Source organism: Prionailurus bengalensis, chromosome B1, assembly GCF_016509475.1.
Source record: "Prionailurus bengalensis isolate Pbe53 chromosome B1, Fcat_Pben_1.1_paternal_pri, whole genome shotgun sequence".
Taxonomy (NCBI): Eukaryota; Metazoa; Chordata; class Mammalia; order Carnivora; family Felidae; genus Prionailurus; species Prionailurus bengalensis.
Window position 1 is genome coordinate 114767381 of NC_057344.1, and position 24994 is coordinate 114792374.

General features: G+C 38.0%; 1 protein-coding gene across 15 annotated transcripts in view; it reads left to right on the top strand.

The window, feature by feature from the left end:
- Positions 1-24994, top strand: part of COL25A1 (collagen type XXV alpha 1 chain) — a 469374-nt gene that overhangs the window by 372378 nt on the left and 72002 nt on the right. For all 15 annotated transcript variants that reach the window (XM_043570811.1, XM_043570764.1, XM_043570744.1 and 12 more), the window contains 5 exons: positions 12213-12266; positions 14351-14377; positions 16786-16830; positions 24191-24223; positions 24674-24709. In XM_043570811.1, coding sequence (XP_043426746.1) covers positions 12213-12266; positions 14351-14377; positions 16786-16830; positions 24191-24223; positions 24674-24709 — 195 coding nt within the window. The remainder of the gene's footprint in view (positions 1-12212; positions 12267-14350; positions 14378-16785; positions 16831-24190; positions 24224-24673; positions 24710-24994) is intronic.

Genomic DNA, 24994 nt, shown 5'->3' on the forward strand with positions numbered 1-24994 from the left:
TGAAATGTTATCCTCTTCTTCTCAGCTAATCGTATTGGACACAAAAATTTTGTAATTCTCAAGAATAGATCTTGTTGGTTTAAAGGTATAACTAACATTTTGTTTGTGGTCCAATATTCATTATCCCTGTCTCTCTGTCTCTGTCTCTCTCTCTCTCATACATACACACACCCACATGCCTATATGAAGACATGTATATCTGAACATTTCCAAATTAAACCCTACTCCTCAGATATACTGGAGGAGTGGGAGATTTTAAAAATAATTTGGTGGTAGAACTGTCTTTTAAACTGAAAAATCCTTTGACAAAATAAATTGCTGTCTATAATTTTTGTATATATATGTGTGTGTGTATCAGAACTTTTTAAATCTCAGCTTTTATTAGGTGTTATTATAACCCTATATTTTTTACCCTTTCCATATTTTCACATTAATTGGCACTCATAAAAACAAATCATCATAATGACAGTTTACTTGCATAACAATCAGTGCCCAGCACTGTGCAAATGCCATCAAAGAGGAGATCTAGGGACAAAGACAGAGTACTTTAAAAGTCTAATTGGTGCAGTTAACACCCTTGTCTGTTTGTTACTATGAAAATAATGATAAAGATTTTCAGGATTAAAAACCAATGGTTTTGTTTAAGCAAGCTAGAATTTTTCTCAGGCCCCAGATTCCTAGAGATTGTTTCCAAAACAAAAGACAAACATCAGAAGATCTTGTTCACGTATTTTTCAAGTATTTTCTAGAATTTACTATTTTTGAAACTTCAAAACATAATATAAATAAAAAATTATGTTAGCGTATCATCTATGAATCTATCTCAGATAGCTATGTGATTTTTAAGGAACATTAAATTTTAATTAGTTTATAGTTATGGTATTTAGAGTTCCTTTTCATCTCTTATCCATGGGTCTCACAGTTCTTCACTGACATTAATCCTCACAGCATACTTCTAATGGCATTTTTATTGTAAGTATATTTAGAGAGCAGATAAATTGAAGCTCTCAGACTTCCAAAGGTCAAGTCATTTATTCAAGTCTATTAAGTGGGCTATTCAATGAACTCAGTATTTTTTATTCTTGATTCACTTACTTTAACAACTAAATACACTCTTTTCTTTGGCTGCCTTGGATCTAACATTAAATAGTCTGAATTAAATTCCTGAAGAATTTGAATATATTATGTTCTGTTTGTTTTCTGGTTGGTTAGCTTAAGATTTTTCTATCACAGAATTTACTCAGTTATCCATTATCCAGTACAGTTGTGACTTTCCAATTTAGACTTTAAGAAAAGATATTCAGAGTAAATGAAATAAGTGATTTCTGATTCCAGATTAATGAATAATTCAGGGAAAGTATCTTACAGCAATTCAATCATGTTGCAGGTTAAAGTTGAGACAAATTATTTTTATTAATTTTTCTATTTCCTACAGTTAGCAATTATGTACCTTAGAATTCTAAGAACGCATGACTTTTGTCTCTAGTAATTATAACAATAGGATGCATCCTTTCTTCTTAAAGAAATATCATCATTTTCCTATTACAGGACATCCCAAGTAGTCAAATCACTTCATCCCTGAATGTGGTTCATACATTCTCAGGCATTTTTATATATAAGCTTACTCTTAAAGAGACTTTTCATTCAATTTTACTTGTTAAGTGGAACAAACAGTGTTTCTCTTCTTTATGTAATTAACTTTGAGTTCCTTTAAAGAGGAGTGACAAGTTAGTCATAAGAGGTAGTTTAATGTTGACTTGGAATAAATCAAGTGTAGTAAAGATTTTTTAAAACTACTTTCCCCCTGACTTCTTTTCGGCATGTTACTTTAGAATTTGATAATAATTATCATTCTACTAAATTCTGTTATTCCACTAAAATATTGGGAGAGGGGAGGAACAAAACGTGAGGGATGGGATTCCTAGGAAAAGGGGTGTAAGAGAAGGCAAGCTGCTCACAGGCTGTTGCAAAACAAACAATAAAGCAAACGTGTTTGAATTATGATATCATCAAGTCCACTTATTTTCCATTTTAATTGAAAAGAGTATGTTTTGTAGAAAGGATCACAAAAATGCTGATTTACTAGATCTGATTCACTTGCATACATAATCTGGGAAAGCTTTTTTTTTTTTAAACTTCCCATAAATGTAGCCACAGATTCACTTGCTGATTTTTTCAATCATCCGTTCAGCCCTTACTCCTAAGTGCCAGGCACCATCTGAGCACTGACATTAAAGCTGTCTCTGCCATCATGGAATTTGCAACCTAACTGGGGATGGGGACATTGAATGAACAGTTATACTAAAAAACGGTTACATTGCAGTATGAATGTGGCATAGTAGCATAGGGCAGCCCGGCCAGTGCATAGGGCCAACTAATGCTTCTCTGAATAGGTAAGTGACTATAAGTGAGACCTAACAGGTGAGCGGCATTTGGCAAGGGGAGAGAAACTACCTCTATGGTGCAGTACTTACAAATTAAATTGCAGACCACCTTGGTCTTAGAATTTGGTTTCTAAAACACTGTATGATCAACTACTGTGGGGCTTTTGTGTTCATCATGGTCTACCTTCTCTCCAAGCTTATGACCTTTAAAATATTAAATCAATGTAAGCCACAAAGCCTGTTCTTGTGTCATAAGCTCTGACCTCTAAATGATACTCTGGATTTTGGAAACTTGTATTAAGAATAAGGCTGCAATGAAATAATGTATTGTGACAATCCTAACAGGTTAGCATCTACCCAATTCCATCTATTTGATACAAGCCCACATTGTGAAATGGATAGTAACCATTTTCCAACTGTGAGAGAGCATCAGTGGGATTAATTTATGAGAAATCGAATTTCTTTCAGGATTCCCTTCTCTGCCTTCTCGCCTAATGCAGACAACACAAGCGTGCAGTTTATAGTAAATACTAACATGTATTCAGCATTTACTGTCAGGCACTGTCCCTGGTGTTGTGTGCAGAATAGCTCACTTATTCCTTATAGCAATTCTATGAAGGGAGAACTAGCATTTTCTCCTCTTTATTAATGAGGAAATGGGAGCGCAGAAAGGATAAATGTTTTGTCCAGAGTTACCGAGGTGTTTGTGATGGAGTTCAGCATCAAAACCAGACGGTCTGATCTGACTGCACAAGACTCTGGTTCCACCATTGAGAATGAGGATCTTAAATTCAGAGTATCTCAGCTCTGTCATTCAGTATTTGTATGACCTTGGGCAAGTTACCTACCTTCTCTGAACCTTAGTGTCTTCATTTATCAAATGAAGATTATAATATTTACCTCAAAATTTAATCAGAAAAAAATAAAGTAATAAATGTAACTTTTTAAAATATGTTAAATATTTTTAAATAAAATATTAAATAAGGACAGACTATGTTCCTCTCTGTCTTAGGGGCATTAATAACTCCATGACTCAGAAGTTTCCTGGGTGTATAAGCAAATGTTAGTAAGAACTATTATATCTTTCTACGACTCTTCAAAGGACTTTAGAATTTTTCCAGTTGGACATAACCACTTAACATTTCTATTAATAATTAGACACATTCTCTTCCCAAGAAAAAAAAGGGAATTTATCACTCAAACTATACATAGATCATTAAGAACTATGCTTTAGGAAAGAAGAAATTAGCTGGGTTTTAAAACTTTAAAAAACGGATATATTATTGAAGGCACATTATGTTGCAAGTCCTAGAATACTTAACAGAACTACTTTTGAAAAATAAAGGTGTTCCTTGGTCAGAGAACTTGAAAGTCTGGCACTGATGAGGCATTCAGCTTTGCGTTGCTCTGGCAACTAAACCTTATCACTGAGAATCCAGATTCTTTCCTGTCTTCGCCCCGGCCTCCTGGCTGCGGCCTTCACCCTAGCACCTGCTCTCCCCTTGGTTGCTGGGTGGCTGCTAGTCACGCCTGGGGATTCATTCTTTCCTACCAACATGCAGAGCGTGAATGAGTGTTTTCCCCCAAACATCCCACAAAACTTTGGAGTTTCTGTGTAAGTGGGCACACAGAGGTCATGGCCTCTCCCTCCTTCCCTGCCTATGAAAATGCCAGACGCTGATTGGCTACTACCACTGCCATTTCTTTTCTAGCCGTCCCAGTTCCATGGGAAGTTGCAAGAATTGTCACTAATTGTCTAAGTTAGAAGAGATTTGTGTCAACACAAGGAAGCGGAACAGCTATACTATATCTGATTTATCCCAGTGCTAAGAGACTCTTCCACTTCACACAACCGCCTTTATTCTATTTTGATTTTTTCTTCCCCAAACAGAAGACTTTGTTCTTAATCTTTTTTTCCCCGTGAAAGTACACACGGTGAATAATTTTATATATATGGAAAAGACAACCCTATGTGGCACCGTGCTCTCTGGCTGGGGTTTGCTCATTTTGGTACCTTTTATAAGTTATTTCAAAATGAAATGCTGGATGGTGTTTCCTTTAGACCCAGGCAAGCAGTGATTCTCATCTTGCCTGTTCTGTTCTTCCTGTGTGACCCTCCCCACAGTGTGAGGAGTCCAGAGGGCCAAGGAGGCATGCCTACTCAAAGCCCAATCTCCCCACTTCTGAATCCTGTCCTAGGCACCTACGACCTAGGAATTCCTGCCCCAACTGTCCTGATTCTACTCTCAATGCCTGTATTGGTCTCTTCTCCAGGTCCATATTCCCATGAGTAACCACAAACTGGCATGTGCACACCTGAACCTGTGTGTGACCTTGGAGCAGCTATCGATAGGGAGCTATGGGCAAAGCTTGCAGGCTGTGATATTCACACACAACCCCCCAGGCCCTTGCTGGTGAATAATAGGACTAGGGTTGAGAAAAGAAGGGAGGATATTAGCCCTGTGGGGTCATCCATGTGTACTTCTGCCCAAACCTGACCTTCAAATCTTAGGGGTGTGCTCAAGGCACATGATTTTCATTTATGTAAATTTCACCCAAAATAACACAACTTAGCTGTGTTCTGTGAGCACTTAATTCTTAGCTATCTCTTTGCATCCGAATTTCTCTGTTCAAATTGTATTTTGTACATTTATGTCTATATTAGCAGTACAAAAACTAAAAAGTCTTCACTAGCAGACTTATTTCTGAAATAGTCCATACCATAATATTATTGATACAATTGCCGTGTTTACTTATTTTACAGTTTTAGACATTTGTATTTATTTATTTTTTAAAGAAAGTTTATTTACTTATTTTGAGAGAGAGGGAGAGAGAGAGAGAGAACACAAACAGAGGAGGGGCAGAGAGAGAGAGGGAGAGAGAGAATCCCAAGCAGGCTCCACACTGTCAGCACAGAGCCCGACGTGGGGCTCCATCCCCAGAACCCTGAGATCATGACCTGAGCCGAAATCAAGAGTCAGACGCTTAATGGACTAAGCCACCCAGGTGCCCCATAGACATCTGTACTGGTTTTAAAAAGCATAATGAATGTTTGGTTACTAGGTTTAGTTCAGTTATGACTTTAATCACTTTAAGACCCATTTCAGGAAATTTTCTGAAATAGAATGTTTTTATTAAGCTGCTAGCTGATAGACCTGTCAACTTGCTACTCATTAGTATTCGTATTACCAATGTGGACAAGACAGATTCTAATTTTAGGAAGTGATTTTGCTGATTAGATAAACAAGACTGAGCCCTCTACAGGACATATAACCAAACCCACCCAGGTTTTCTGGGTGTTCTTTGACCAAGTTACAAAGCTTCCTCTGCCTTTAGGCAAGAAGGAGGAAAAGAATTAGAGATTGGGCGTGCAAGCAGAAGCCTTTTAGAAACTTCTAAATCATTTTACATTAGAGAGAGTGAAGCTGAATGCACAGGGTGGTCTAGGAAGGAGGAAAGGAAGGAGGAAGGTGAGATGGAAAGGGGAGATGAAGAAGCCAGCCAGATGAGGAAAACCACCTGCTCTGTGATGTGACACCTTCCCGGGAACACCAGATATTCAATCCTGAACTCACAAAAGGCCTGGGGAGAGTAGGGTTCTGGAGGGAACTGGTGAAGAAAACTGACTAAATCCATCTGAACTGGTCTGGGGCAAAACAGAGATGAACTCCAGCAGAAGGGTCATGGGGAGCATATCACGACTTCCTTCACCTGTGACATCGGGCCTGGAGCCAAGTTTAATCAGGCGTCTGAGGAATAAGGAATCACCAGGTGACATCTGTAGTCCAACAACAACAAATAATAATAATAATAATATGTGGGTATCATGATTTCAAGAAAAATTTTTTTTTTAATTTTTTAACCTTTATTTATTTTTGAGACAGAGGGAGACAGAGCATGAACGGGGGAGGGTCAGAGAGAGGGAGACACAGAATCTGAAACAGGCTCCAGGCTCTGAGCTGTCAGCACAGAGCCCGACGTGAGGCTTGAACTCACGGACTGCGAGATCACGACCTGAGCCGAAGTCGGACGCTTAACCGACTGAGCCACCCAGGCGCCCCAAGAAAATTTTCTAAGTAAATGAGGTACCTCGTTTACCTGAGGTAAATGACCACACATACAAGCTCCGAAAGAATCTTGTGGGAACTTTGGACGACATGATAATTCATGGAACCAGCACTGCACCAGCTACTGCTCACCCTCCATTTGAGGCACAGGGGTGCACGAAGGAGCAGAGAGAAGAATATATGGAAATACATAGAAGGGCCAGTCTCTGTACCCACAGGCAGAACTGTGGCAGTCTTTGGTGCTCTAGGCACCTTTCCTCTGACAGAGTACTGGAAGAGCTCAGGAGCATGAGCCCCTTGGAAGCCATGAAAGTTCTGCTCATTCACGGCATCCTGCCCCTCACAGGACTCCTTCCCCCAATGCGCCCCACCCTTCACTTGCCCCAAGCTGTTCCTTTGCTCTTCAGTTCTGATGTTTCAGACTAACCTACGTGACTGGAGAGGTCACTGTTGGGTTAACATCTCTCCCATCTTTTTCCTGGGTCCCCTTCTCTTTTCCCACCATTGCCTGCCTTGCTGTAGCTGAGACAAAGAGCCACGTCTTGCCACCATGCTTACAGGTTTTTCCAGTTTCCTAGAAGAGAAGTCTTGCTGTCTCACTCTCTCCCCAGGCCTATAAGCTGCACATCTTAATGTGGGCTTAATGTGTTTGCTTCTCCTGTATTCATTCCTTTCTCCAACATATATGTACTGAACAATTATTATGTTTAAGGTACCATTTCCAAGCAGTGTAGAAAGAGGAATGAACAAAATAGAGCAAGTTCATATTTTAGGGTGGTGAGGGGGTGGGGCGGGAAATAGGGTCACCGAATAGTATACAGGATGCCCAGTTAAATTTGACTTTCAGATAAACAACCCCTAATTTCTAATATGACTATGTCCCATTCAGTGTTCGGAATATGCGTAACTTGAAAACTGTGGTGTTTATCTGAAATTGAAATTTGAGTAGACGTCCTGTATTTTCTTTCTGAAACACGGCATTCCTAGTAGGGGAGACAGATTTGAAACCTAACGAGTATACCTGGTGTGATAATTACTGCAACAAAGAGAATAAAGTCAGACAGTGAGCCTAGGAAGCGGTGGTGCCGTGGTGTTGAGGTATCCAGGGAACCCCTGTGATGGGAGATATTTGAGCCGAGGCTGAAGGAGGTGACAGGTGTACAGAATGACACATGACTTTTCTAGAACATTAAAAACATTTAAAGATCGGGGCTAGAACTTTCATGCTATAGTATCGTGCTGTAAAATGCTACATTTCTATAAATTTCAAAATCTGTAGGTCATTTTGTATCCACCTTTGCCCAAGTTTGTGTTCATACTCATTTGTCATTAGGAAACTAGAGTAGAAAACTAAACTAGAGTAAACTAGAGAGAAAAAATAGGAGTGGAGAGGGGCGCCTGGGTGGCTCAGTCGGGTAAGCGTTTGACTTCAGCTCAGGTCATGATCTCGCAGTTTGTGAGTTTGAGCCCCACGTCGGGCTCTGTGCTGACAGCTGAGAGCCTGCAGCCTGCTTCAGATTCTGTGTCTCCCTCTCTCTCTGCCCCTCCCCTGCTCATGCTCTGTCTCAAAAATAAATAAAAACATTTTTAAAAAATTAAAAAAAAATAGGAGTGGAGAGCAGAAACCCCATTTTCTTGACTTTTCCCCAAACGGTTATATCTAAATTTATTTACTTTGAAAGAAAGAGAGAGAGCACAAGCAGGGGAGGGCAGAGAGACTGAGAGACAGAACCCAAAGGTACTCTGCACCATCAGTGCAGAGCCCGATGTGGGGCTCAAACTCCTGAACCATGACATCATGACCTGAGCTGAGATCAAGAGTTGGACACTTAATGGACTGCGCCACCCAGGCACCCCTTCCCCAAACAGTTGTATCTAAAAGTCCCTGTTGGGTGTCTCACTACTTTCAAAGAATCCTCCTCTACCGAGTGCTATGTACCCAATTGCCGCCAAAGCCATTGAGACCCTGAAGCCTTATATAAGGGACAGCCACTTCGCACCATGACTGCCTGCAGAAGGGGACTAAATGTCTGTTCTGCTCACTCCTCAAGCCTTCGAGATCTCTCTATGCACTGTGACAGTCAACAAAAAAGGGTACATCTGAAACTAATATGATGTTGTGTGTTGACTGTACTCAAATAAAAAAGTTAAAAAATAAATTAAAAAAATTAGCCTGAGGAAGAGCTAAAAATCCCAGAAAAAAAAAAAAAAAAGACCAATGCCATGTTCTGATCAGAATAATTCTTTCCACCCATTACTGGTCCACATTCCTTGTAGTTATTTTCCTCTTCTGTTTGGATGAGTTCTTTTTGAAAATGCAGTACTTAAACAAAATCAGTTTTGACAAGTGAATGTAAAATTATATTATGCTGAAAATGTTAAGCTACAGCTCACTGTAAATTCCCATTGCCAGAATAGAAAACAATTGCCATCAGGTAAGCAATATTATCACTAAATGACCTACTTCCCTTTAACACTCAGTCTCGTAAGACAACTGCATTCCTTTCTTTCAGTATTCTTTCGAGTTGACCCTGATTAGCAGCACCTGAAATAATCGTAGGAGTCTTGAGTGATGTCTTACATTAGGGTTATAAAGACCGTTGGTTTGAGAGAGAGTGAGAGAGAGAAGGGAAGGAAGGAAGAAAGAAAGAAAAAGTAGCAAGCCAGCTTTCATAAAAAAGTTTTATAAAACTTTCATAAAAGTTGAACCCAACTTTTAGCTCAAATACACATGTTGTCATTTGGGAGTAATACATTGGGAATAGCTTTAGAATTTAAAATATAATAGAGAAAACTTTATCATTCTACCTGAAGTTAAGATGTTAGCTTCTGGGTTTTGTTATTACTCTCTTTGGAATGTCCTTCAGTATTTGTGAAATGCATTCAGAAATAGAGAGATACAGGTGCCTAGGTGGCTCAGTCGGTTAAGTGTCTGACTTCAGCTCCGGTCATGATCTCACGGTTTGCGGGCTCGAGCCTCACATCTAGCTCTTTGCTGACAGCTCAGACATATTTATAGAGGTGTTTGTTTTAGTTTATCTTTAATAGAGAAAATTAGAAACAACCTAAGTATTCAACTATTTGGGACAGATCAAACATATGATCGCACCTGACTTTGATGGATGATAAACTGTTCATAAGACAATCATGAATACTATGTGAAAACAAATATGTGGTATTAAATAATAAAAAAATAAGAACATCAAACCATGTAATAAGCTTACAAATGCTTGAAAATATGTAAGCATAAATAAAAAAGACTGGAAGGAAACAGGACAAAATGAAAACAATTTTGATAGAATTGGGTGCATAGGGTGATGGAATTATAGGTGCATTATTATTTTTTTTTCAACGTTTATTTATTTTTGGGACAGAGAGAGACAGAGCATGAACGGGGGAGGGGCAGAGAGAGAGGGAGACACAGAATCGGAAACAGGCTCCAGGCTCCGAGCCATCAGCCCAGAGCCCGACGCGGGGCTCGAACTCACGGACCGCGAGATCGTGACGTGGCTGAAGTCGGACGCTTAACCGACTGCGCCACCCAGGCGCCCCAAGTGCATTATTATTTTAACAATATATAAAATTTTTAAAAAGAGATCAAGTTTTAGTCCCTCAGTTTTCATATATTGAGGATGTTAAGCAGATACCTAAGCAATGTCTCTCTTCCTTGCTTCAAAAATCTCAGCATGTGTTTTGTTCAGTTCCAGGGGCTTAACTACTTTTCTTTATTATTATTCTGGCTACCATGGTTATTCTTTGAAAGGCTAAACAAAGGTCATATTGTTTCCTGGCAGCTTCTCTTATTTGCATTAAACCATGAGTTATGATATTAGTGTATCCTGTTGTCAATTGTTTGAAGAAAGCAGACTTGATAACTCATCTTCTGTTACATAGTAAATGATAGTCCTCTTTCAGGGTGTATTTTATTTCCAAGTTCTTACTCTTTGCCACCTACAAATAACCAGTCAAGATTTTCCTGTAATGGTCATTGCTCTTCTGTCAACATTTTTGCCATTTATCCAAGGAAAGTGCAAGAGTTACAATTATACTGTAACTTTATATACAAAGCAGAAGTTCTTCCAGGAAGTTATGACTTTAGTAAAATATTTTTTGCTCTTCTACAAGGATAAATAGGCTTCCTATTATTAGTTTATCTGGGAGGTTTACACAACTCGTTTTTATAGAAGTTATAGTTAAGTCAGGTTTCTATACATTCTGTAAGATCATTTATAACTGAGGAATATAAACCAATGATCATGAGGATAGAAATACTCCTTTGCATCCTCTCCCAATTTCTAAATACTTTCATTCATTCAGGAATGCATCGTATTAAGAGCACAACCTCTTAAGCTAGATCATGAGAGTTCAAATCTTGGCTGCAGTCGTGTAACTCTAGAAGTTACTTAACCTCTCTGTGCCTTAGTTTCTTCATCTGTTTCATGGAGATAAGGTAGTACTTACCTCATAGAAATTTGTGAGAATAAGTTGATAAATGTAAAATTCCTGGCACTTAAAATGGGACTATTATTACTAATGTACATGTTTGTGAAGCTGAGAGCACAAATACAAAAATGGCACAAATTCTGCTCTCCAGGTGCCATAGAAAACTCACTTAAAAATCAACTAAGTCTGCAGGGAACCTAAAACTGCTCTAAAAATAGTGTTGTTGTTGTTGTTTTTAAATCAAGTAACAACTTTACTACCTTCAGTGGAAAGAAGAAAGCTATCCCATTGTTGGAGCACACAGTAAAGAGCTTTGGGAATGTTTGTAAGTGAAAATGAGATTCTAGTTGATCTTACTTTGAGCCACATGGAAGCATTGAGAGCCAGAGTATCTTACCTTTGCTTCTGGGCACTTTATGGACTTGTCCTCTTTAGAAAGCAGTTGCTGGTTCAGAGCCCATGAAACTGGTAGACAACCTCTTCTTTTTCTTTTTTTTTATTAAAAAAAATTTCTTTTAAGTTTATTTATTTATTTGGAGAGAGGAAGAGAATCCCAAGCAGGCTTCGCACTGTCAGTTGACAGCGTGGAGCCTGATGCAGGGCTTGAACTCACAAACTGCAAAGATCATGACCTGAGCCAAAGTCAAACGCTCAACCAACTGAGCCATCCAGGCACCCCTACAACCTCTTCTTTCTAAAAGGGAAAACTTTTCTGACCTAGTAACCATCATCTTTTTCCCAAATGCCTATTTATTACTCAATATGACAATGAGAACCACAGTTCTAAATGTTTTATTCTAATTATTTTTTACAGTGAAATTGAGAAACCAAAACCATTTTTACTTTTCACTCTGTGTCAAATGTGTCTAATTTACTAGGTGTTCAAAGATGTGTGTGTGCATTCAGTTTTAGACTGATTAAGTCTCATAATAATTTCGTTTTTATGTTTCTGAGCTGATGAACCACTTAAAAGTTCTCCATCAGGAGAGATTATGTTTTCATATATCTTTAACTCATTCCACAAATGTTTATTTATTGCCTACAAGGTACCCAACATCATGCTAGATACTCATTTCCGTTGGTAAGTTGCTTCAGCTTTCTTAATGAAGAAAAGACTGAACCAAGGAAATTAACATGTTTTACTCTTGGTCCTGAGCACAGAGAATTTTGGACCAAATGAGCTAACTTGTATTTACATTAGTAGTCACTTTTTTTTCTCCCTACTTCTAGAGCACTGCTGGATAGCTATATCCTTTACTGATCTATATGATGTATGGATTTTGTCTATTTTATTTAATAGTATCTATTTTTTATTGAGGGTGAGCCTGGGTTGCCTGGAACAGTAGGACAAAACGGAATACCAGGGCCAAAGGTTAGTACAAATAAAACCAAGCAGAATCATTTGAGACATGAATTTTCATTCAACTGTAAACTGGAACTTTTTTTTTTTTAATATCCCACTGATTTTACTTGGCTGGAATATTTGTCAATAGTAAAATATGCTGCAGTATAGAACTTTGTGACTAGTGACTAAATTATGTTTGTGACTCTCATTACCATTAAAAATGCAGAAAAACAAATAGAATAAGATTGTCAGAATCTTTATTCTGAGATACTTCAATAACATGAGAAGAAGCCCGTGTTTCAAATATGCCTGTTGTCATTTTGCTATTTAGTGAGCATATTAAAATGTAGGCCATGTCCATACTGCCTAAAGTGTGTATAATATTTACAAGGCTTACTAAAGATGATTTCACAGTGATACTGTGGCCTTTCTTCAATATTTGGTCACCTCCAACACTTACACAACATAACCAGTTAATCAAACGAAAAGTAGAATAAAGATGTGGCATGTGTGAGAGTTTTTTGAGATTTTTATTTTTTTTTTAAGTAATCTCTACACCCGACATGGGGCTCAACCTCAACAATCCTGAGATCAAGAGTCACACGCTCCACTGACTGAGCCAGCGAGGCACCCCACGACGTGACACGTTTGAAATTTTAAAATGGATGTAGTCTGAATTACTAAATGGGGAAAAAATGTAATGAGGATTTTGGGGGGTTGAAAATTTTCTTTGTTTTTTGAAGAACAAATGAATCTGTTAAATATAAAACGATTGGTGACAGTTCAGTTTAAACCAAACAGGCAGACAAATCCCAAATCCTTTGATGAGTGAGCATCCCTTGAAGTACATAACTAATGTCTAATCCCGTCAGCTGTGCTGGTGTGTATCCGTACCCACAGATGCCTGTCAGCTGATTTTACAGATCACATTGCTATTGACAGGCGCCTAGGACAGACCTAAGATTTATAGACCTGTCCTTTGTCTCGCAGCAAATATTCCTTCTGGGACTACAGCCATTCTCCTGTCTTCTCCCCTTTCTTGCTTCATGCTAAAAAGCCAAATGATAAGAGTTAATGCTTAATGCACGTTCTCAGTACTGTTCTTCTGTTGCCTAGCAACCATCAGGATGGATGTTGAGCAGTGAAAGGTGGCCAGAAATCTGGAAAGCCAAAGGGTCAGGCTGAGTCCCAGCAAATGAGAAGAGTCTTGCCTCTAAATTGATTTCGAGTGGATTTTAGTTTAGAAAATACACAATAATCACCTGAAACCATTTTTTAATGCAGTTTTATCTGATGGCAAAATTTACTGATGCTTTTTTCATAAGAGGAATATTATCATAATGTGTATGATTTATTTTAGAATTTTCCCACTCCATCACCTATGCCTTCCTGGGTAAAGTAAAAATAAGGATTCTCTTCAAAGCACAATTTAGCATTTTAGTCCTCATACTGTCCAGGAAATAATTTTGAATAAAGACATTCTCCTGAACTCACTTCAACTCTGCTCCATTCTAGTATTTTTCCTGAAGGTACCAACTCCTCCTAAAATACTCCTGATTTGGATCATGCTAGTTACCAGCAGGTTGAAGGGAGTTCATGACACCGTGAGGAGGTCCAAGTTTAGGACTGTGTTTATGATCATGTTTGAAGAAGATAGATTGGGGAACTACACAGACCCTAGACCCCTGCAATAATCCAGCCACTGGGGGCTCCTTGGAGCAGAAGACCACGAAAGGATGTGTTGGCTCCCCTTATTGATTCTGAGTTTGGGCAGGTTGAAACTTGAAAACGAAGAAGCCGCTCAAGACATTCAGTTGCCACCACACTGGTCTTAATGCCCCCAAAGCTGGCTTCTGGAAGATAATCTTAAATATCTGTCTTTAGTCCTTTAAAAACAAAGACTTAAGATTACATTTGATATTGATATCCGTGCCCAATTCTTCAAGAAACTCATCTTACTATTTGTTTTCAATACAGCAATTCTATATTGCCAAAATAGAAAATGTCACATATCATTTGCTTAGTATATTCAATATCTCAATTTGTTTGGTGTTGTTTAATTGGGTGTTTTATAATTTAATGTGTCACTCAATCTTTGTTCTTTTGCTCAGGGAGAACCTGGAGATCGAGGAGAAAAGGTAAGAATGATTCTGCCTGTAATTATCTTTTTTCCTCCCTAAAGAGAGACTAAACCGAACTTATTTAAGTGTGGATGGCTAGATAGCTATAGATATAGATACATAGATAAAGATAGACATAGCAACCACTGTTCGTGTCAAACTGTTAATTAGTAGAAGGAGAGAATAGTGTAGTTCTTATGTTTGGACAGAGATTTGGGTAAAATCGTTTAAAGAAATGGAAGGAAAGGGAGCAAATTTAAACATTCTATGTCAAGCTTTTAAATGGTTTTCAAAAATCCCTAGGCCTGCAAAATTTGTTTTGCCTACTTGCTAACACCACTCCAATACTTTTCTAAGCATCCACATCTCTCCCTACTGCTTCTTAGGTCACTAAGTTAAGGGGATACAGATGTTTACCTGCAACAAATATACTGGGAATTGCCCCACAAAGAATTCCTATAAAAAATAAAAAAGAGAAACAAAAGGAGAAGAATGCCATATGTTAAATTTCTCACAGTTGTCCTTCCCGACTACTTTTGCGGGCCTCCTGATTATTTTTAGACTCCCCATGCATATTGTGGTGCTAATTTTCCTGGTCTTCATGCTATTTACTTTAATAGTGTTTGAGAAATGTGCTGTCTGCGTAGGAAGCTACCAAGATACTACATCTGATCCGATATTTCTGACAAATTAATACTATCACCTCTAATCACCAAAGTAGTTAGTACATCTAAAGATCCAACAAACTTCTTGACTATAACTGTATTATTTGGCACTGTAAAACAAAAATTAAAAAGAGTTTTATTTAAATGGACGGAGAGCAAACCAGAGGGGAGAACTCACTCAGACCCCTTCATTTCGTGACCGTTCGGAGCCATTCTTCCTAATAAGAAAGTTTGTTGTGTCTGTTTTGCTTTTTAATAAAGGGATTGCCATGCAATCTTTTTAAAAGTATGCTAGTAGGCTGCCTATCAAAGGTCTCTCATAATAGATTATCAGTACACTTATTTGGCATCCAACCAGTTTATTGTAATTAACTTGAAATTAATTAATCATCAGATGACTCTGTTGTGTAGAAATTAAGGAGGGAAAAGGAGGAGAGCCAGCACCGTTCCGGGGATTCATCAGATAGAGGGGTTCCGGCTCGAGGGCCCGTGTGGGGTGTCCGGCACCACAGACAAATGCCTGAGCAGTTAGCTTCATACATATTTGAAACAAGAAAAGAAAATGGAGAGAAAAAAGTAAAAGTCTCTCTCCCCTACATCTCTTCCCTCTCCCTTGGGAACCATCATCAATACCACCTCTTATTTAAAGGAAACTTTTAAATGATGGAAAAGTGACTTAATAGGAAGCTAAACAAAAGGGCATTCCAGCCCGTGGAATCTAGCAACAATAATGCATTGTTATTGCTAACGGCTATCATTAGCAGCTCATGGTGTGTCCCCTACTGTCCTAGTTGCTTTAACACAGCATATTGTTTATTTCTTCTAATCCCATAAAGCATTCTTGCCCTTACGTTACACATGTGAAACGTGATGTAGGGAGAATTTCATTTGCCCGGTAGGTGCTGGAGCTGGGCTCAGTCTTTCTGGCGCCAACGTCCATGATGTTTCCACTATAACATGCTGTAAGACTTAAATTAAAGAATTCGGCATTGAAGGAATCAAAGCATGGATAATGAGTGAAGGACTTTTTTTTTTTTCCTTAATGCATTGCTTTGTGGCGGAAAGGAGATGTCAGTGAGGGAAGAAGCACAGGAAATCTCAAAAATAAGCAAGAAAGCATAAAGTCTCCAATTTATTTTATTGTAATTATAAAAGAGAGAGTTTTCAAATAAAATCGAAAACATTCATTTCACAAATGCAAAACACAGAAGTGCAGATAAAATAATCTTCTGTCCACAGGTCTTGAGGGCTGTGTCATGCATTTTGAAGCTTTGGAGATTTGACTTGAGCTGAACCTGAAGACAGAGTAGGATTTACACAGAGAGAAGGGAAAGGGGAGGGCAGGAACCCAGGTGGCAGGAATGGCAGGAGGAAGGAGACAGAGGTGGTAAGGCATGTGGCATATTGAGGGAATGGTCAGGAAAAAGGCTTTCTTACAGTGGCTCTTTGAGTAGAGGAGAAAAGAGATAGAGTGAAGGAGGCTTTAAGTACCAGCATGAGCTATTAGAAGTCAGAGAAAGTACTGCTTTCTGTTGATATCATAGAGTAGTTGGAAACAGTTCAGCTGTGTTCATTGCAATAAATTTTACGTGGGCCAGTTGGTATCAGGCAACTGCTTAAGTAAAAATGTGTCAGTTCTATAGAATATTCTCAAGAGATTTTAATATATAGTGCATATGAAAGCAAGCTTAAAATAATGAAAACTATTCTGTGTGTAATGTCACCAATATATTTTACATATATCACGTTTTCCCCCCTTAGGGAGATGCTGGAGAGAGTGGCCCCAAAGGTGACACAGGCGAAAAGGTACAGTTTGTGAAATATGAAAGGGTATGTGTATGAGCAAGAAATCTATTCCATGTATGTGAAAACAGAAGGTTTTGAGTGAGGAAAGAGACTGATAGCTTAATATGGTAAGATGAGAGATCATTCTATGAGTTTGGAAAACATTTAAATATCCAATTTATAAAGATGATCATTCCACAAGCTCTTAGCTACAAATTTAAATATTAAAAAAATTTTTTAAAAATATTTATTTATGTTTGAGAAAGAGAGAGAGGCAGACTGCAAGCAGGGGAGGGGCAGAGAGAGAGGGAGAGACGAAATCGGAAGCAGGCTCTAGGCTCTGAGCTGTCAGCTCATAGCCCGATGTGGGGCTCAAACCCACAAACTCTGAGATCATGACCTGAGCCAAAGTCGGATGCTTAACCGACTGAGTCACCCAGGCACCCCATAAATATTTTTAAAATAAAATGGGATGTCACAAATTCTAGATAATGTATAGCTAGGTTTCTAGTAATATGGCTTCCATGGAATAAAACCATTTATTCATGTGTAAATGAGGCACTACTCCCTTGATATTCAGAGATATAAAAATACAGTTTCTAGGGGCGCCTGGGTGGCTCAGTGGTGAAGCATCCGACTTTGTCTCAGGTCATGATCTCACGGTTTGTGAGTTCGAGCCCCATGTCAGGCTCTGTGCTGACAGCTCAGAGCCTGGAGCCTGCTTTGGATTTTGTGTCTCCCTTTCTCTCTGTCCCTCCCATGCTCATGCTCCGTGTCTCTGTTTCTTAATAATAAATAAACATTAAAAAAATGTTTTTAAATAAAATAAAGTTTCTAAAGTGATTCCATTTGTTGCAATTTGGTTAGAGAACATGTCACAGGATTGGGATGAGATTTAAAAGTTTGAAAGTAAATGTCATTTGATTACAGCCTCTAATGCAGTCTTGAAAATTTGCCTCAACTTGAAATCTACTAAATTCAGATATTTTGGTCAGCCTTCTCATTCACTTTTTTCATCTTTTAAACCATTATTAGTGTTTATATTACAGTGGTCTTGTGGTTCATCTTCCATCCTCTTTTCATACTGCTCTCCCCGTCTATCATTATAGCTTTTGCTTGGATTCATACTTTATAGACATCTCTGACATAGGAAGGGCCTTTTATTTCACTTGTGCTGTATGCTAAGAATTAAGAAAAGAACTTTTAAGAAACTGAAAATAAAATGGTCAGATTTTAATTAAAATCAAGCAAAGTAATTGAATGATTAAAAAAAGATTTACTCATTTAGGCTCACATTGGAGAATAAAAATATTTCACTTTGAAAATTATTACAGTGCAGATGGCTAATGGTTAGTCATAAAAACATACTCATAAAATAAAGAGAAATTTATCTTTCTCATTCTTATAAATATTAATATAAATATGGCATGGATGATGGTAGGAATGAATTAATGTCACCAAGTAGCAATTATGTTTGTGTTCAAGGAGCAGTCCAGAAATTAGAGTCGACCCTCAGTTTCTTATAGACCAAGGTTTCTCACCTTCAGCATTATTGACATGTTGGGCTAGATAATTCTTTCTCGTGGGGGCCGTTAGATATTTAACAGCATTCCTGGCCTGTGCCCACTAGATACCAGTAGTTGTGGCAACCAAACCTATCTCTAGACATTGCCAAATGTCCCCTGAGGGACAAAATCACTTCTAGTTGAGAAGCACTGCTATAGACCCCTTTTATATACCTGTCAAATTTAATTATCATGCGGCAATAAAATATGGCAGGAATATGTTTAATACTTAATAAGACCAATGATATACCTTGATAACTCTCAAAGTCAGCGTTTCAACCCCCAGAAATATAAACCTGGATATTATATTTAACTTTTTTGTTTATACTCAAAACCAGAGGTCATCAAGCCTTTCCTGTAAAGGGCCAGAAAATAAATATTTTAGGTTTTCCGGGCCTTGTGGTCTCTGTCACAACTACTTAACTCTGTCCTTACAGTGTGACAGCAAGCATAAACAATATGTACACAAATGAGTATGGCTGTGTTCCCATAAAACTTTATTTCTGGACACTGAAATTTTAATTCCATGTAATTTTCATGTGTCATGAAATATTGTTCTTTTCATTTTTTTTCTTAACCATGTAAAAATGTAAAAACCATTCTTAGCACATGGGCCACACAAAACTGGAACTGGCCCACAGGCCTTCGTTACGAGTCTCTGCTTAAAGAAAGGAAATCTTCTAAACAGAGAGCAGTTTTTTTGAGTGAAAAAAGTTTATGCCAAGTCTGAACAATACCTATGTGGATTTATGTAGAGAATTTTATGCTTTTAGAAGTTGCATTTAAAGCTTCATTTTTAGAATGTAGACCAATAATTGTTTCTTTAATCACACATTTTTAACATTTAATTTTCCAGTAGTAAAGTAACCTTTTTCTTTGAAAATTCCAAGTTCATCTCAAAGGAATACTGTTTTATATTAATGCAAATCATTTACCATATTGACTCACACATAGTAAACTCTCAATAAATGTTAGCTTTCTTACCACATGGAAATTGAAATCAACTAGACTGGTTGTTTTCTTTTTTATCAAGAAGTTTTACTAGTCAACTGAAATTAAGTACAAGAAATCCTTCAGTTGAAACGGAAATCATTTCTATAAACTTTCAATAGGTCTAAACAGGGGATTGTAAATAGGAATGTGTAACGTATAATATGTAATCTGACCTGTAGCATTCATCCCGAGAATGCCGTAATTGGAATATAATTTTTGATGTGTTTTTTTAAAACATTTCCTGCTTCTGTCATATAATTTGTTTCCAGTATGTTGGAAACAGTCTTCTCATGGCCTTTGGGTTCAGTATGTGAAACTCATTCATCATGTACCAAGTTCTAGATGTAAAATCAAAAAATGCCTTTTTTTTTTGCCATTGATGTAGTAAATTACGTCATTGACTGATTCATTTTAATAGGATTCTTTTTTTTTTTTTTTCCTTTTGATCCAACTCAGTGCCTTTGGATGGTAAAGCAATCTAAACCTTTCCAGACTGGTCATCTGGAAATGCTGTGGAACTGTAAAAGCCACTAGGCTGGGTTTTGTCCGTGGCCAGCAACTGCCGTGCACTCTAGGCTTGAGAGTATCATGCCAAAGAATGATTTCAGTCATGTGTGGAGTGACTATGCAAAGGTTATGTTCTGCTCTTTGGAGTGTTAATGCCACCCAACAAATGCAGAAATGGATTTGTTATCTCTTTTGGTCAACTTGAAAGTAGGTGTTTGTGCAGCACGCTGAATGGTTTGACCATGCCACTCTATTACTCACAATTCAGTCTGCAGATTCAGAAGCTCTACCTTCACTGTCTAGCAACAGCCTCTCTGTGCCTTCATTTTCACTGCTCCCTCAGTCTCCATTCCTGTAAACACACTGTCTTCTTAGTTTATGCCCACATAGCATCTTTGATTTGCATCCTCTGAGCCTTTCCAGAATCCACGCCCATATTTGGAGCTACCAATCAAATTGTCTTTTCTTAAAATCATGTGTGAAGGCCTGTCTCAGAGGGCCCCCATCCCCACTCACCTCCACATTGCACCATCCCGGGTCAATGCAGGGCCCTCTCTAACTTGGCGCATATGGTTCTCTCACCTTACAACACTCTCTGTCCACTCCCTCCTCTATGTTCTATTCTTCAGTCCACTGAGACCTTAATTTATAAGTCATTTCCCTAAGGCAGCCTTTCAGTCTCCCCCAGATTGGTTAGGCTACCTACTCTGTGCTCCCATAGCACTCTTTAAAGTCCCTTTCATAACTGTTATTGGGATTTATTATAATTCCTTTTTAATTGGACATCCGGCTTATTGGAGAAGGAAAAGCAAATAAATAAACAAAAAACTATATGATGCCAAATTATTCCCAGCATCAATCCATGTTCCTGGCATATAGTTGTTAAGATAATAAATATTTATTGAATAAACAACCTTTAAATTTTTTTTTCCTTTCAACTGTTTTTTATTTTTGTGGAATGGTAGATCTCTTTCCTGTGACAAGCATTTGTTTATCATGTCTTCTGGCATATAAGGGGCACAGAATATCCTAAACATGAGAATCTCTTCCTACCCCAGATTTAAAAAAAAGAAAAAAAAGGAAAGTATTTTTCATGCTTTCAACCAATAACATTTTTGTGTACATATATTAGTATGTGATTATCATGAGCACAGGTCAAGGGCAGGGATTGTAACTGCATTGCTTCCTGTTCTCACCCAGCTCCTCGCATCCCTGCAAACAGCTGGCACATAATGGGTGCTCAACAAACATTTACAGAATGAATTAATGAATGACAGAAATGTCACCATATTCACTTCATTTATCCACATAGACTTTATTAACACATGCATAAAGTTATATACCAACTATTGTATTTGAAAATTAGCATGACCAAAACCAGAAGCTCTTTGTGTTTGAATGATCAAAGGTAAAGCCCAATCTATTTATCTCAAGTGTCTCCTCAAAGAATTTTCCCATTTGTGACTTACCCTGTTAAAACTTGGGTTTCCAGACCAGCTGACTTATGAAGCTAAGAGTCTACTTAAGACATAGTAGGGAGTGGAAGAGAGCCAAAGCATAAGAGGCTCTTAAAAACTGAGAACAAACTGAGGGGGGTGGGAGGGTATTGAGGAGGGCACCTTTTGGGATGAGCACTGGGTGTTGTATGGAAACCAATTTGACAATAAACTTCATATATTGAAAAAAAAAAGACATAGTTGGGTTTTCCTACTGTAATCCCGCGTTTGCTCTCACTTTTGCAGAAATGAGGATTATGAACACTGACTGTTTTATTTCCACTCCCTGCAGCATTATCCTTTAAAATGTTTAACTTATGACTGGCTTTCAGCAGTTGTCTTGCCACTTAAAAGTTAGAAAAATTCCTCAAGATTTCACAGTCTAAGTTTTTAAAAAGAAAATTAAAATATCACTCATAGTCCCCCATCAAATGAAACTGCTCCAATTTCCACAAATAAATCAGCCTTTCAGGAAACTGTCCTTTTCTTTCCATCTACTTCCTCTGAGAACTAAATCTAGTCCTTATTCTCATTTGTGGATTATCCAGCCACTTTCCACTAAGACACTAAAAATAAAAGGTTTTAAACTGCAGTTAATACAGGCAGCTTCCTTTTATTTACAAGTTTACTGGAACCTTTATGCCCTGTTGTCAAAATGAAGTAAACCAATAATTCTTATTCTAATAAAAAGAACATGGCAATGGAATATAGGAAGTCCAAAATTCACTTATCCTCTTGTTGCTTCAATGTCCTTATCTATTAAATGAAAATGGTAATATCTGCCCTATCTCATCAGAGTTTTATGAGGTATAAATGAGATGAGGGAAGGGACTTAGCAAAGTCAAAATTGCTTTTAGGAATACAAAGGTCTTATTGTGCAAACTATTACAAACCTGATTCATTGGTGTTGATGGCTTTCAGATTTGATTTAGTAGAAATAGAAATAAGTTTTATTTTATTAGCCACATTTATTTCACTTCCCATTTGGAACTCTATTGAATGTTAATGATTAGAAAGAGAAATCAGTATAATATAGTAATTAAGGTCCTTTTCTTATGTTTTGTCATGTTTTAATTTTTCCTTGGGTTAAAACAATTACAGACATCACAGAGGATCACATATATATCAGTTTCCTCAGTAAGCTAATTTATTATTCCCTTCTTCTTCCTAAGCTTGTTTTCCTTCCTAAATTTTTTTCATTTTTTTTAAGTGTATTTATTTTTTGAGAGAGATAAAGAGCATAAGCAGGGGAGGGGCAGAGAGAGAGGGAGAGAAAGAATCCCAAGCAGGCTCCACACTCAGCACGGAGCCCCGCACAGGGCTTAATCTCACAGACCATGAGTTGGACACTCAACCTACTGAGCCACCCAGGTGCCACTTTTTCATTTTGATCCTTGACTGCTGACTTATTTAAAACATTCTCTTTGAGATTTGTTCATTTATTCATCATATATGTATTGAGCATATACTATGGGCTAGGCACTGAATAAAAATTGACACTGAATCTGCCCCCATGTGGCTGATTGTCTAATGAAGGGACAGACAATAAGTACATAATTATGGAGTGAGCTATGCAGGACATGAACAGAGCTCAGTGTGAACAGTAAGATGTGGATGTAAGGGGCATAAATCTTAAGTTGGTTGGTGAAGGGTTCTTTGAGGCAGAGACACTTAAGCCAAGGCCTCAAGAGAGAGAAGATGCCAGCCTGGAGAGGGGGAAGGGATTCAGAGAGGGGGACAAGTGCTCCAGGCACAGAGGCCTGAGGCCTCATCTCTGTCTCTGAAAGAGAGCGATGAGGAGCTTCCTAAATCCAGAACAAGGAACTAGACCCCTGGAGTTCCTTGAGCACTTGCACAGATGTGACAGCTGAGGAAATCCAAGTATGTGCCTTCCTCCTTATGGCTGTTCCTATCTTCTTGACAGTCTCAAATGGCTAAGTTTTCTCCCTGTTTTGCCTTGTAGCCTGTTCACGGGACAAGGGGCTAGAAGGAGCTTAAAAATCTAGGCCCATTGCTGGCTTCATTTCAGAAATAAGCAACATTCTTAACTAACCTCCCTATTCTTTTCTACTAATCTCTCTGCTTATTTTATAGCATATTTGCTTTGAAAATGTAGTCACCCTCTGTGAATTCCCAAAGGAATACATTGCCTTTTAGAAAACCAGATTCTATCTCAAGATTTTCTCTCAGATCGTACATGTGTCCCTGCCACCCATGAGTCATCCATCATCCTGTAATTTTCTGGTGACTGCATCACAATGAAATAAATGTAAAGCTAGAGAAAATGTGCCGGTCATAACTGTGACCGTGCTTCATGAGGAAAACAAACTGACCTGCTACGTGGCTTTTTCCAGCTCGACATCATTAACCCTTTGACTTCATCTGTTGAACGCTGACTTTCTGAAGACCCAGAGGGTCAAGGAACTCCCAGTAACTGATAGCCCGTGACATTAATAAATTCCAGAAATAGAGAAAACCAAAGTTCCAGGTCTCCAAATTATAATTTATTACTTTAGAACACACTTTTAGCACTGTATCAAGGGAAGAGATACATATTTGTATATTTATATTTACTTTAAGGAATATAGTCGTTAAGTATTTTGCTTTCAAAATAAACCCATGTTTTTAGAAAGTGCATTGTTTACCTTGGAAATTGTTTACATCTTACCAGCTGATATGTTGATATCATTTTATGGAGCATAGTCAGGCCCGTTAGTCATGGGGCTCCCTTTGAGTGCCATGTCGAGATGGTTTTCTGTGTGTTTGTATGTTTCCTATTCTCATAACTTGTGGAATAATCTCCCACGGGTTTTGTTTTAGGGTGACCCTGGATCATCTGCGGCAGGAATTAAGGTAACTATAGCCTTGTGAGTGTTTATACCCCAGAAGTTACAGTGTTGAATTTTATAAGTCTCTGCTTTCTCTTCTTTTGTTCCAAGTTTGATGGTTATAACTGTTTTTATTCTTCTTCAATAATCAGCTTCCAAACACAACAGGGAGTATCTGCTAGAAATCTGGTAAAGGCTTAAATAAGAGGTCTTGCCTTCACTTGTCTCTGTGATTGGTTTTTATGGAAATGTGGATTCATATGTGAGCTTTAGTTATGTCCGCAGCAAAAAAAAAAAAAAAAGAAAAGAAAAGTTCCTGTCTCTAGTGAGATATAGAGTAATAGAATAAAGTGAATGAAACACATATGATCAAGGAGACTAGGCTGTCTCTGTGAAAGTGTCCAGAGGCCTGAGGTTTTGGAAAATTGTCTTAAGACTGTTTTTTTTTTTTTCATCTTTGGTTTTCTTTGGTCAGGGGGAACCTGGAGAATCTGGTCGTCCAGGGCAAAAGGTAACATCTTTATTCTAGTGTGTTCTTTGTCTCATATTTGCCATTTTATATCTACTACTCACTGTGTAAAATGAAAGCAATTATTGCAAAATGATACAATTTTCATGCTTTGCATGCGGAGTGTTATTGATTGTTCTGCATTTTAAAAGGACTGATGCTGACCATAGCCAAATATGAAACACTGTGTACATGTAAAAAGATGTTTTATTAACTAACGTCTGCATATACTCAGCTGTTTGAGGCTAACAAATATCAGTTGGGTTGGAATGCCAACAACTTATCTTG